The sequence below is a fragment of the Rhodnius prolixus genome, unplaced genomic scaffold, assembly GCF_049639745.1.
Source record: "Rhodnius prolixus isolate KJV_2025 unplaced genomic scaffold, Rpr scaffold_3, whole genome shotgun sequence".
NCBI classification, from domain to species: domain Eukaryota; kingdom Metazoa; phylum Arthropoda; class Insecta; order Hemiptera; family Reduviidae; genus Rhodnius; species Rhodnius prolixus.
In genome coordinates this window covers 6,911,783-6,926,578 of record NW_027411603.1, presented here as the reverse complement: position 1 = coordinate 6,926,578, position 14,796 = coordinate 6,911,783, and the positions used below count along the sequence as shown (strand labels likewise).

Sequence of the window (14,796 nt, the reverse complement as noted above, 5' to 3'; positions counted from 1 at the left end):
CCCAGCTGCTTTTCCTAGCTTCATATTTCCAATCTCTGATGATAACTCCAAATCCTCTATATATTCATCTTCTTCGAATTCTATGTCTTCTTCCCTATTCTCATTAAATGTCAATGCATGATTAATTTCATTCACTTCGTCCTCACCTTCCTGTAGTGTCTATAAAATTTTCAGCCTGGACAGTATTATTCCTATTTTAACTGATAAATTAATTTAATGTTCAGTTTTTGAAATGATGTTAGGGTTCAAATGGTTTTTTGGGTACAAAAAACAAAAAAAACTTCAGAGAAACTACCTTTTTCCTCAGTTAAAATGAGGACCACCACTACTAATTGGCATGTTGAATGCCAACATCCACCGATACATCTTGGGAAAGCCTTCCATCCTTTGATGAGACTACCATATGTACTACAACAGCTTCAGGAAAAATATTGGAGAGTAAGCATAATTGTTCAACCTATCTATCAATGGCTTGACATAGTCTGGAGGAACATTCTTGCTAGCTAGAATATCTTTCCAATTTGCATTCCAGCAAGTTATTGAATTTAACAATGTAGTTTTTCAAAATTTCGTATACTATTAGTGCCGATTTTCGAATCTGAATGGAGACGGAATTAGACTTAATAGGTTTCTATAAGTAATTAAAAATCCATTTCCTAAGATTGTGTTCTGTATTAAGAGATTTAGGAAAATAAGACGAACATTATTTAAGAAGAAGTCGTTTTAGAGGAATAGTGACGATTAGCTTGCCCTATTGGAAGACTAGAAAGTTAAAAAGTCCTTTGCGGTACCCACTGAACACTCGATAACTCAACTTATTTTCACAGAAAGGTGGTTTTTAGAAGGGTTTGTTAAAGATAAGGATAAAGGAAACTTTTGGTTTGCTTAAATGATATAGAAGTTTAGGAAGCACAACAAGGAGAGCAGAGCTGTTAAAGCAAGTCTATAGGAAACTACTTAACTAAGAAAATCCTTGGACCAAAATGAAAAGGTACATGAAAAATGAAAACTTTCAATAATTAATCGGTTGAATGAGATTTATTCAGTCTCATACAAAAATATTTAATATTTATAACATGGAAAAAGACCACAGTACTGTACAATTCATTGCGTTACAAGAAAAAAAAAAAAATCTTTAAAAAATATAACATCAGTATAAACGAAAAACAATTTTGAACTTTATATTTTTTGTTATAAAAAAATTATTCATTTATAAATTTATTAATGCTGATTTATTCGCTAAAAATCCAGTTTGGAAATTGTAACTAAATGTTGGTGAACAACTCATCTGTTGAAAAGTTGTGTCCAGAAAATCATCTTCATTGTCATCTTCAACTGCTGCAGGAGGTAGCACTGAGGTCTCTTCAACTGAACCAGAGTATTCTCTATAGTTTGGTTTGATATATTCGTATGATCTAAAAAGAAAGAAGATAATGAATGATAAAAGATAATGGATATGAAATAGTCTGAGTAATTACTGTTATATTCATTTTCTTTATTATATCATTTAAAGAATATTAATCGACACAAATCTTTTATTTACCTTATCAGAAGATATGGATCAAATGGAAAGAATGCATCTAACACATATTCTTGCACTATAGTGTCCATACCAGCTTCGTCTCGTTGTACTCGTGGTAGTGCGGCTCTTGCATTATGCTCCATGATGGTATAACAGTATGCGAGTTGATATTTACGAGCCACAGCAGCAAAATTTGTAGCTATTACAGGCACACAGGCCTTTAATGGATTCAAACGAGAAGTGACAATTTTACTTAAGTTTAATCCTTGAAGTAACACTAAACCTGTAAAGAAAACATCGATTTCCTATTTATTGGTTTTTTGGGGAGGAAAAAATTGAGGAATACTGATCCGAACTTTAATCGCATTACTATTATTTAAGGCTTATTATTATTTAAAATCTGAGGTCTGGAGCTTTTTGTTTGCCCTATCAACTTCAGGACATTGTTCTATCGTTACAGAGAGCTTGTCTATCGTACAGATAGTTGTAAAAAACACCTAGAAAAAGTAAAATCTAAGGGCCAGCAACAGGATTCCAATCGTATTTATTAATATTGGTTCAGTGCTAAGGGAAATTAAAGTAAAGTAATTCCTATTTTTTTCACACGGGCTTTACGTCCATCTACGAAATAGGTGTCATTTTTGAATATGTTCAGATTTGGTCGTCAAGCTTTTTGCTTTCTCCTACTGTCCATTGCTTCGTGTCAAATGTTTAAATAAAATTATCACTTCCTCTAAATCGATATTCCACCAATTTAGAATTCCAGTAATACTTTTTCTTTGACAGAGTAGGGATGACGGAATAAACTATTATTTATCATGTTTTAATATCTGGCAGAACCGTACTTTGTCCTGACGTGACACCTTAGTGATTGCACTTATGATGCCTTATTATTGCACATGATTGGATGCTTACGATTGCAGTTCCTATAGAAGCAAAAAATATATTTTCCTAGGAAAATGTTTCAAATATAAATGGAAAGCCATTTATTTAAGATATACTGGTGTACGACGTAAGAAAAAAAAAAAAAAAAACCTTTCAAGACATTTCGAGAAAATCACTTAAACTGAAAATCACACGGTAATTAATAAATTTAATGGGTAATCTTAAAACCGGAAGAAACAATGTTGAGTTGATATTATTCACGCGAGCATACTTTTTTTATTCAGAAGGGCAGACATAGTTGTTTACCTTTTCCTTGTACCAGTTCCTTGTACCTAAAAGCGATCACATAGAATATCGCTTGGCATGTAGTATAGAAAATACGATGTAATCCAAAATCAAAATGTAAACTATCTTCCTGCCGGGCCATATAACTGCTGGCCCACTTTGACATTTCAACTAGCATTTCTTGCACAAAACTGAAAACAACAAAATAAAGATGAGTGAATAAATACAAATTAAGCATAAATCAATTCGTAAATAAATCTGTTTAAATACTTAAGATGCCCGCAAAAATTAATTACAGTTTAGATCTGCAACTGGCATTCGTAGATAATGTATTGTCAGAAAAGTTTATGGTAGCTCTTGTAAGCACAGTTTAGTGTTTAAATCAACCAAATAAACAGACTCTTCTAGGAATAATGCGATATAATTAAATTAGTCTCGTGAGAATTTAAAAAAAAAATGTACGATTTCAAATGATTTGGAGCTGGTTTTTCCGAAAAATAATAATAATGGAAATATGTTTTTGTAGTCACTAAATAAACTCATAAAAATAAGTCCAGAGAGGCTAAATGGTTAGAATATAAATAATAAAACGGTCTTCAAACCATTAAAAAGTTAAATTTAATATAACACAGGTTATGACCAATGAAGATGAGCATCTTTTAAATGTTAGGAAAGGAAGAACTTTAGATGGACTTTCGACCAGTAAGAGAAGAGAAAGTATGGAAACTATGCCCAATCGAGAGATTCGTTCGGAGTTCAAGAAATAGTAGATACTGAGTCTAGAATGAGTGGGTCAAAAATCTTGTAACAATGGAAGATACCATATCCCTAGTAAGCTGTTGGCCACCCAGGTGGAGCGAGTGATAGAAGACGACCACGCTTCCACATGGTCCATGGTTCCACAAGTAGGAAGTTTAAATAGAGGAAGTAAGAAGCTTGAAAAGGTTGGCAAGGGTCAAAAGAAGAAAGAAGAGGGTAAGGCCCTTTATAGATTTTAGAGAAAGTTAAGAATAAGGAAATTAAAAAGCAAGTTTTTGTCACATTCAAGACAAAATTACCCCTTAGGGGGAAGTGGAATAGCCACTACTTCAGGAATCTTGACGTCCTCAGACAACCACATGAAAAAACACATTCTTTTAATTTTAATTTTTATATTTGTAACATTTGTAAATAAAAGACTTTTTGGAAATAGAAATAATAATACTAACTTTATGGAGATGAATTTGGCTCGGGAAAGTAATCCAGCCACATAATACACTGAAGCTTGTCGGATAAATGGTGCTTCACTAGGATTGGACACTTTTTTCCAAAGTGTTTGGATAAATGAAACTGCAATTGATGACCTGAATCCGATGAGATAGAATATGAGGAACTGAACGTGGTGTATGGCGTGCGTTGGTAATATCACAGATTCAAATACCTATAAAATTATAAAGTTTTAATTTATGTTAGCTCCTTTTGTGCCGTTCACAAATTTTTAAAGAACAGTGGAATATCTAAATTCATCAATAACTTATTTATTTTTAGTCCCTTTCATAAAGCAAGAAATAATAGTTCCCTTAAATTACTTCACGTCCATATCTAACTTTCAACAACCTTTGGAATAACTTTCCCCAAAAGTACGAAATCCAAAGAATGCGTACAAATAAAATACAAGCTGACAACAAAGATTCGTCGTCGTCAATTTTTACAATGTAAGTTACGTTTTATGAAGTAGTGACTTAATAATAATAGTTTACTTCGCTCGGTCATGGTCACTCGTAAAATTGCCAAAACTTCATGCCTCTCTTTTTTTTTAATAACTTCATTCTAACCGCCTGTGGCACGATAAATTTTGATACACCACACTCATAGTATATGATCTCTCGACTATAACGTCTTACTAGTTCTATCTTTTAAGACAAGACTAAGTGAACGATACCACACATTGGTCAACACCGTTTGATAACTAAATAAAAAGCGGTCTGAGGTTACTAATGAAAAATGCTACTAGATGCAGATTTTTGATACATTTTATAAAAAAAAAATCAAATTTATTACACATACCTTAATCATATCTAAATATAAAGATTTAGTCCTATTCATGTTAAGTGTTTCGCCATCTGGATAACAATACTCTCGGATATATCGAAAGATTAACGTTAACGATAAATCTAATGAATGAGCTATAGGATGTAGTTCAGCATAATTTGGAACCTCTGCCTCCATTTCACAGTTATCTATTTCAAATATCTCATCGGACTGTTCCTCTGACTGTCCTTGCAAACTTGATTCTAATTCTGCCCGAGGAGCGTGTGTATCTAAAGTGATCAACCTTAAAAAATTGGAAAACCAAACCAGACACAAAAAAAGTTAGGTAACAATTCATTAGCACAATCTAGATTTAAGAGAAACTTACTGCAATATATATTTTCAAAATATATGAACTCACTTCGTTATAATTGTTTTCAAAATTTCTTCTCTGATTGAGGGTATGTAATCGATTATTTGTAGCATGTTATAAACATAGGTTTCATGTTCGTGTGGCGATTTCTTCATGTATGGATAATTATTTTTTAGTGATGTTAGTAGAATTTCTTTCGACCTTAAAATATTAAGAAGGCGCCACAGTTATTAGATTTAAATAACAAAATGAAATATTAATTTACTCGCTAGATTAGAGGATTAGATTTTTACTTACATGGGAATGATGGATAATATAGACCTAATAACATGATGAATGTTGTTGAAACACCTGATACTGTCTTCAGTTGGATGGCTGTCTTTCCATACATCATTGTCTGTAAAATACCAAAAAAATCACTCAATAAAGTTAAAAATAATAATAATAATAATAATACAAAAATGCTATAACTACTAAGAAGAGGGAGTCTACTAACCGAATTTAAAACATGAAACAAGGTGATCTATTACTTGTTTTGTATAATAGTTATGAGCTGAACATAACTCCTGTAGAAATCCTTTATATTCTACCACAACTTCATCGCTTCTGTGAGCCCACCTTAAAATCTATAATTAAACAAAATATGTATTAATAAAGAAATGAACAATTTTATTCTTATAGGTAAAGTGTAAGTACACCGTTTAATATGGGAAAAGCATTGGAAGATCCTATTTTGTGAGGTATATATATCTGGTGGAGAGAAATCTAAATTTAAAAGAATTAAACACGCAACTCTAGATTCCGAATGTTAATTTCGCTTCAAAATTTTGATAGGAAGCAGGAAAAGAAGGAATTTAGCCGTCAAACTGGCGGGAAATTCCAACCATCACCAGCTTTAACTTCTTCGTCCATTTCTCTGTGTCAGTGGTGGTGTCACAAAAAGGTAGCAGAGACCAAGTAGTTTTCACATAATATGGTTCTCAGACTAGGATGTTAGAGTAATCGTGTCTTTTTGGCATCCAGCGCGTTAATAAAACTGAATCTGACCCTGACCTAGTGTAGAATGCTCGGCGGCTGTACAGAGGAACTCGATCTACTTTCCATGGGTCTTTTGAAGGAGAAATAATAACTAAGGCCTTTTTGTAGGGTAGATAGCTCAGAAAAAAATGTATAAGGTACCCCACACGAGACGAAACAATTTTATTTCGATGGGAGGTGAGAAAGTGGAAGCCTCTTATGTCCCTGCGAGAATCACTCGTTTTCCGTACATTTGATATTTGGATTCTAGAGATTTAATTTGGAATTCATTTCTCTTGTAAATAATTTTTCCATCTAGTTAGTTTGTGCTCACTTTTCTTGCCTCTAAAATTTAACTCTAAACAAAGAGTTACTATCCCCTAAAGTTATTGAACTAGTACTTTCTTGATTCCTTAATTTATAAAGTAACCTACAACTCATCCTAATCCTACCGCTCAAGGCCAATCCACATTCACTTACTCTGAGAATCTACCACGTCATTTAAAATGATGTTGACCACTCAACCTTCTAGACATATAGCTACTAGTTGTTATCCAACACTTGGCAAACCTCTTAAGACGCTGAATCTTAAAGAAGTGAATTTTTTATTTCCTATAACTTTTACATGGCATATGTATGATACAGATTAGTAAATAACTTTTTAAAAATATTATTTTATTTGCACTCACCAAGACCACTTGAACGAAGAGCCTAAAATTTGTATCTAGAATCGAAATACATCCTCTAGCTTCCTTTAAAAGTTGTGTTAAATCATCGTCCTAAAGAAGAAAAAAAAAATAGCAAATAATAAAAATAAACTTTCTATTTCTTTTAAATGCCTCCATTAATCTTGGTTACTTACTCTTATTTCTTGGCCAACGGTTCTTATTTGACAAAGTAAATTTTGATAAAGATTTCTGTCCTTTTCAGTAACAAAATCCAACAATAAAGACTCTAAATTATAGTCCAGCTGGAACCGGACTGCTTTAGTTTTGGCAGGCGACTGTATGTCCAGTCGACTGGTACTCAGAATAGACATTTAAATCCTAAAATTAAAATTTAAGCGATCAACATAGTTGGCATATGAGATAAATCATTAAAATTAAGGAAGTTAAGTATTGGTTATAATTTTTCAATATTTATATTTACTCTATAAATACTGAAGGACATACTGCACTGCGTAGATCAGTAACCGCCATTCAAAATTATAATAAACCATACCTTGACATTTTTAAAAATGAATATGAATAAGTGCTTCTGATCTTTAAAATTTAGAAATAAAAGAAACTCCCCTCTGAGGATAGGGAAAACAACTTTTAGACCAGAAATCATTAATTTTATGTACCACGTGGTCAAAATATTGCTTTTAACGATCTAATATTAATAAAGAATGTATTATAGAACTTTATAATTATTTCAATTAATTTAAGACTTGCAAACACAGAAATAAAAAAATAGCAAATGGTGAAATAAACGAAAGTGAGCTTAGCTACAATGTTAAGTAAAAATTCCCTTCCGATCTTTTAAATGATTTACCTTCAATATTTTGAGAAAAGGTGTCCTTAATATTTTTCTATCAAAGATAATTAATTTATAATTTTCAACAAACTTTACAAACGTACGGCACAGAAATACACAACACTACGAAACACTCAAAGGTTAGTGTTCTATAACCCATGCTGCTACACATGTACACATGTACAATGGATGTGGCACTACCATTACAGGTTTTAAGTTATGTAGAAGGAGGTAACAGTACCATCCTCTGTGATGAAATGTCAAAATAAACCTTTACGTTTAGCGAGAGAAATTCATAATTAAACTTGCAAACAATTATTATTATTATTTATGTATTATGTGAACATTAAACAGTGTTAAGAATGGAGTTCAGCTGTAGTCCTGATGTAGGCTCCTTGGAAGTTCGTATTGCGAGTTCATTATTGGAAACTGTTTGTGAGAGAATCGAAGAAAACAACTACGAAAGTAATTATGTATTTCAAATGACACTGTGTTCATTTGAGTATAAAACTCATTTTAGGTTAAATTCGAGGTTATTGAAAAGTTTTTAATCATATATAGTAAACCTCAACTTTGAAATTATTTTTAAATGTTTCAAGTATTCAAAGCTGAGTTCATTTTTTTGTTTTTTAGTTACTGATGAAGATATTGCCGTTCTATATGATGTATTTGGGACAGATCTTGAAAAATCTTTTGAATTGATTGAAAAAAAGAGTTTTGAATTAGTTACAGTTGGAAATACCGCTCGGACGTATATTGTTGTATGTTATTAACTTATTTACTATATAGCATGCTCTATATCATTAACAGAGGTTCCGTATTTAGGAATCTTGGCCTTGCTCTCTTACAGGAGTCCTCACATCATCAGTTTATCAATTAATTCGCGAAAATCCAGCTCGTCATGACGTGCTCAAAATTTTTAGCAGCTTGAGTAGATACCACTTGGGTTGTTTCTAAATGCAGCCAAACACCAAAATAAAAAACTGGACCAATATTCCGCAATAAAATTAGAGGCCATTCAGTCTGTTGTCTCTGTTTGGAAATCTGTTAAGCCGGTTTTTGTATGAAAGGATATCTGGGATTTAGGGTTTTATTTCCAATACTTATAAATAAATTTACTATGGCGAATGAGATTCCTTACGTCGGATAGAGGAACAAAGCGATTCTACAATACACAGCTATGCCAGCGAAGGATTTCATTGTTAGGAGTTCTGTTAAATTGATTCTATTGTTCTGAACAAACTACGGTTGCAATCTATATTTTCAAGGGAGATCTTTTCAAACCATCCATTTGTATATAACCATCCATTGCTACTTGCGGAATAGTAAAATAATTTTCAAAGTGGCCCTTAAAATTTTATTAGAGTAAATAATTAAGCATGCTTCAGTACATCTAACACATTTATAAAATAATTTGAGTTTTTATTTTATACAGGTGAATGGATCGTCTGGCATATACACTCTTTATCCATATGTAAACTTTTGTCAATGTTGTGCTTATAAAATGAGCATCACCAAGAAGAAACCATTTATTTGTAAGCATATTTTAGGAAGCAGATTAGCAATAGCAATGAAAAAATGTAAAAGTAGAACGAGTCCAAATTTTGTTTACCACAATATGTCAGATAATAATGTTCTGTGATGGGTTAAGAAATAATATCTATATCATTTTTGTTCAGATGTTATTATACTTACAAACCTTTCTCAGCAATCACTGGGTCCATAAAGTTGGAATAATAAAAACGGCTGACGGTCATCAATCTTGGAAATAATTTTTTTTTTCATATTAACGGTTGAATAAAATAAAATTTAAGACCTAGCCGTGAATCATAACTAATAATGCACAGTTTAGCCTTAGAATATTTTAGGTATTTGTCAAATTAATTAGCCAACTGATGCTCCAAAATATTTCTTTTACTTTAAATACTTTCAAACAAGATCTAATTAAAACAAAATTTACATAATTATAAAACTTGTACTTTAATTCCTATAAATTTAATTAAAATAAAAAATACAAAATTTACATGTTAATTCTTCGTATTTCATAAAAAGACATTTTTTTTCTTTGTACACTTTAGCACAAATCAACGGTCGTGACGTTTATGTTTTGAATGATGTTTACGAGAAGATTTATGGCTACTTTTAGATGAATGCTCCCGATCTCTAGATCTATCGGATCGTGATTGTTTTGAATGACGATAGTTTGCTCTATCGACGCTTTCCGGACTACTTCTATGAGATTTCCTATCATGTTTACTGTGGTGGCGGGATTTTCGATGATTCGAATCACTTCTTTCACGACTGTGATCTGAACTTCTTCTTCTTCTTCTTTCTCTACGGTGACTGTTGTTTGTTATGTCATGTGATTTTCTTTTTTCTTGACGTTGTTCGCCTACAACCAGACCTACTGTTTGCCAAGCAAGATGTGGATTACCATCCATTACACTTACTTCAAACATTTCTTCTTCTTCCTCCTTCTTCCCGGATGTTGAACTAGACTTACTAGGGTCATGTTCTTCAGTATCTTTAAGTATTTCCATCTGTTCACGAATAACCTCTCGTAACACCTATAATTGAAGAAAAGTAACAATTACTTTCAAGAATTGGAAAACTTGTGTAAAGAATTCTTTGAGTAAACAATGATTTTAAGAGCACAGTTAACATATTTAAATTCTTTAAACATTTTTTTTTTTTTAATTTCACGAATAAAATCTAAAATTTTATTTTATTAACCAGAGCATATTATTTATTACGATTGATGTCAAATTTCTACTAATATAATTACCTCAGTTTGCGATTTATTCTTAGTATGAACTTTATTTCTATAGCTTATGCGTCGCCTTTTTGCGTTTCTTTCAGATTCTAGTAAAGTTGCTAGTACCTGTGTATCGCTGAGTTTTTCCTGTTTTCTGAAAATGATTAATTGAAGTTTTCAGTTTTTAGCTTTCAAATCTGTTCTAGATTTTCAAAAGAACTCAGGTCATGGGTGCCTGCTACCTTACTAATTTGAGCAGAATTGGGGGCCTGTTAGGCGGTCATTATCATGTCCAAAATTGGGAATGGACCTACACCCATGCTCAGAGCGAAGATCTGGCGGCTTTTCCGTGGCATGCCCCGCCACCTACAGCCCTTGAAACTTCAGAGCTTGAGATATGTAGCTTAGGGTCAGAAAGCGATACCGCAACATAAAAGTCCATTATTCTGTGCTGGTGAAAGCAAACGTCACCTTACAGCGATACCACGTTGACTGGTCGCGGGTGTACCTCATCTAGTCCAAGGATTCATGCCTAATTAATCTGTTTTTTTTTATTTATAAGAAACGAGAGGCCAAAAAAAAAAATACCACCGTGCGTCTCCGGTATCCATCCTTAGCGCAAACTGAAATAACATCTTGACGGATTGTACTGCTACCATTAATTTGCATTATGACTCTTTTCGTATTTGGAGTCAACAATAGAGCAGATATTATACTATAAAAAAAGATGGTAATGCAACTATGAACTTTGTAAATAAAAAAGGGGATTTTTTATAATTTAAATAATAGGTACTACATGCCTTTTCCCATCTCAAGGAGAGGTTGATCAACCTAGAGCCTCTGGGCATATTGGTCAGGAAGAGAAGGAAACAACTTTTCACATTCTATTTGAAATTCAATCCTACGTGGCTGAATGAGATTTTGGACACCCTAATACCAGAGCAGAAAATAAAAAAGTGGATATAAGCCCTGAATTTTATGTATGTATATAAAACAACACAATATTGCGGATAAATAAAAATACTATCTCTTTCTTAATCCTACAATGTGCTATTACTGTTCAACAAAATTAACTGCAGCAACACTTACCAATCCTCTGCCAATGAAGGTTCTTTTTTTTTGCAAAATTCCATTTCAATAAGTTTCAGAATTTGTGATTTGATGAAATTATTTCTCCGAAGGTTTAGAAAATACTGAAGGTGAAAATAGTGAAATGTTCAAATGATATCAAGGATTTATTCTAATTGTTTTTAGTGATAAATGAAAGTAAAACTATTCCTCGCCTTACAAAATAGTTCAGTTTTTAAAGAGTTAATTGTCTTTAGTTACGACAACATAATTACAAAATTAAAGAAATCAATGAGAACGAATTACAAGATTTGTGAAACAGATTTTATTTTTCTTAAGGTTTATTCCTCCGTGGAATAGGATACGTTACATTATTCATGTTCTTGGAAAATTGTTCAGAAAGTTAGTCACATTATTTCTATTAGGCTGGACCCCGCAAAGCTAATCAATATCGTTTATACAAATTGTTTTTAATCTGATCGCTTTCGAACTCATCTACCTTCAGAGATTTTTTTTCGTTACGTTATTGTTAGAACTTTCCTAATACTCTTAGAATGTTAACATTTTGCTGGGTAGTGTTTGACTGAAATATTGTGAGCGGAAGTAAAATTCTCTTCCTACAGGAATCACATGCAGAAATGAATAGAAGTGAAAGCCAACCTTAAAGCATTGCATGTGAAACAATATAAAAAGTAGACGTACGTAAAAGCCAATGAGGAATTATAAGAGGAACTCAAGTGTCTGTTATTAAAGAAAAGCAAATTGAGAAGGCTGGATTAAGGATGTACCAGCAGACGTTAGAAGAAGGCGATTGATGGACAAGTTGACGAGTTCAACCAGTAAATGCAAGATTCATTCTCTTAAAATAGATAAAAATTTGAAACTGATCCTTATCCTTACCGAACACAACCGTCCCACCAGTTCACAATCAACAATGCTATCATTGATATTTTTAACAGATTACTACTTTAAAGAAATAAAGGATCACTTACACCTTCGGTTGGAATGATAAAGATGCCAGCAGATCATTGTAACTTTGTTCTGAATCCTTTGAAGTTCCTAAGCATAAAGTTCTATTTTTATGACTTCTTCTTTTTTTTTTTTTAGAATTTAAAACATCACATTACATTTAAAAAGAATTTCAATATACCGAAGTAATTAAATCAAAAAACTAATACAGGAAATAAATAAAACAAAAACATGAAATAAAGGATATATCCATGTCTGAATTCCAATAAGTGAAAAAGAGCAACCTATAAGACAATAATCTTGTTATTACATTAAATTAATGCTTAGATTTATTATGTTAATATGTTCAAAAAATTGATAAGTTTTGTTTGTTTGCAAGAAATTAGAAATTTAAATGCTCCTTACCTTCTTCCTTCAGAATATTATGTGATATGTCCACATTTTTTCTCCCTGCAAATATGAATTCGATATGAATAAATTATGGCAAAATGAATCTCTGTCATCATTTTTCCAGAATATTAGTAGTTTAAATTAAAATTTTGTCTCCCAATTCTTGTATTGTCTCAATTTGGAACAAAGATTAGGAAAGCATCATTCCTTTAGAGTTAACGGTATTCGTTTTTAAACAATTTTTAACTATTAACTATTTTTGTAGCGTTAGCTTATGAACTAGAGGCAGGACCGCCAATTTATCAATTCATAAAGGATTAGTTTCGATTCCCACCATTAGCTTTTAATTATATTTGAGACATTTTACTGGATTATGAATACTGCCTGCCTGAAACCTGTTTTGAACTTTACCAGCTTGCAGCCACTTATCCAATTCCTGTTAACCTATATTGGAAACTATTTTAGTCAGAGATAAAAAAAAAAAACTTTAAATGTTGCCATTTTTGCAGAGATTCTATAGAAAGGAGTACATAATACTACCTTTAGATCTCAATTCTACGTTAATCTGTTTCTAGTAAACATCTACCGTTGGTGGGATTACATTAGCACTTCTTCAGAAATAGTCACGACTCCTACACCATACACACAGGGCCAGAAATTTGTCGTTTCTTATGGTCATCTATATGAAGACTTCAGATTACTATCTTAGTGTCCTTTACGCACGACTCCCCTAGATCTTCAAGCAGTTAAAGGGGTCCACCACATCCTAGGGTAGGCGAATTTTGAAACAAGTATGTCACGAACGCCGCATTAATCAACCCCGCGCCGCGAAGTGGTTTGCATATTAGTAGGTAATAAAGACTATCAAAATTGAAATCGCATCGAAATGAAAAAACTAATTTATTTAAATTTATTAAGTACGAGTTTAATTATTATTATAGACATTACTAATGTCTTAGAATCCATAGTAACACTTTAATTCATTTTTCAAAATACTTCGATGAAAAATAAATAAGAACTATATTACCTTCTAACTGCTTTGTGTCACCCACTAAGTCTATATCATTCTCCTCTTCTACAAAATGAAGAAAATTAATTAAAGTTCTACATTGGAGAAATTAAGTTCAAGATAAAACGTTACGAAAGTACCTTTGAGATTACATTCTGAGAATCCAACATCGTCTTCCTAGAGGAGTTAAAACAAAATACGTTTCATAATAGCTAGGAAAAATACATAATAATAATATGTGCATGCTACATCTACGATACAAACCTTGAAAGTTCCGGCCACACTTTGAGGAGTCCACTTCAGTAAGCTTAAAATATTGTTTAACTTTTTCTTCTGTAAAATGAAACTAGTGTTCATTTCATTAATAAAGGCATTCCTTTGCTCTAGCATGCTGCTTCCAGTTGAAAAATCTGATATATTGTTACTTGATGTTTATAAATTTCCTATTCCTTAATTACATAACCTGCCTCATGAGTAACAATACTTCAGTTGAAATGTTTTCGTAGATGGCGTAATCTTCAGCTGAAGGTTATGATGCTCCTAGGCATTAGTGATGGGCAGAACGAGTCCGTCTTTGGACTCGTTGGATTTGAATCAGTTCCAGGGTTGGAATCGATTCCAACAACTCGTTCACCGATTCCGGTCTCTGTACTTACCCTATGCATTAGTAACATTGTCACGCAATTTATTGAAAAATATCATTAAATGTTAGCTTTCCCAGTTAATAACAAAACTATATTTCTTTAACACACATTGAGTACTATCCCTAATTTCCAATTGCACTGATAAATATAAAATTAACAACGTAACACAAAAATTAACATAAAAATAGACTAGTCAATTATAAAAATTAAAGCAATGCTGTTTAGTCATTATCTAGCTTGACCACTGGAAGACTGGAGTTAATGTGCTTCAAGAGGATCCAAGATAGAGAAACGGAAATGGGTAGGAAATTATTCCCATAAAAAAAAATCTAACCCTTCAAGCAAAATGAT

The 14,796-nt window shown here is 32.3% G+C and overlaps 2 protein-coding genes across 2 annotated transcripts; one reads left to right on the top strand and one right to left on the bottom strand.

Moving 5' to 3' along the window:
* Window positions 1–1,019: 1,019 nt before the first annotated feature.
* Tif-IA (RNA polymerase I-specific transcription initiation factor RRN3 homolog Tif-IA) lies at window positions 1,020–14,233 on the bottom strand (the record flags this gene model as incomplete). The annotated part of the gene is made up of 17 exons (XM_074124133.1): window positions 1,020–1,415; window positions 1,544–1,805; window positions 2,714–2,883; window positions 3,901–4,112; window positions 4,739–5,006; window positions 5,124–5,276; window positions 5,373–5,472; window positions 5,572–5,701; window positions 6,782–6,871; window positions 6,955–7,131; window positions 9,698–10,177; window positions 10,396–10,519; window positions 12,426–12,492; window positions 12,808–12,852; window positions 13,820–13,867; window positions 13,942–13,978; window positions 14,066–14,233. Coding segments are annotated over 17 exons (2,736 nt in total), but the record flags the coding sequence as incomplete, so codon positions are not given.
* LOC141452483 (zinc finger SWIM domain-containing protein 7-like) lies at window positions 7,607–9,641 on the top strand. The gene is made up of 3 exons (XM_074124677.1): window positions 7,607–8,075; window positions 8,244–8,371; window positions 9,046–9,641. Exons 1-3 carry the CDS (start codon window positions 7,973–7,975, stop codon window positions 9,250–9,252), a joined length of 438 nt encoding a protein of 145 aa, XP_073980778.1. The 5' UTR covers window positions 7,607–7,972; the 3' UTR covers window positions 9,253–9,641.
* Window positions 14,234–14,796: the final 563 nt, after the last annotated feature.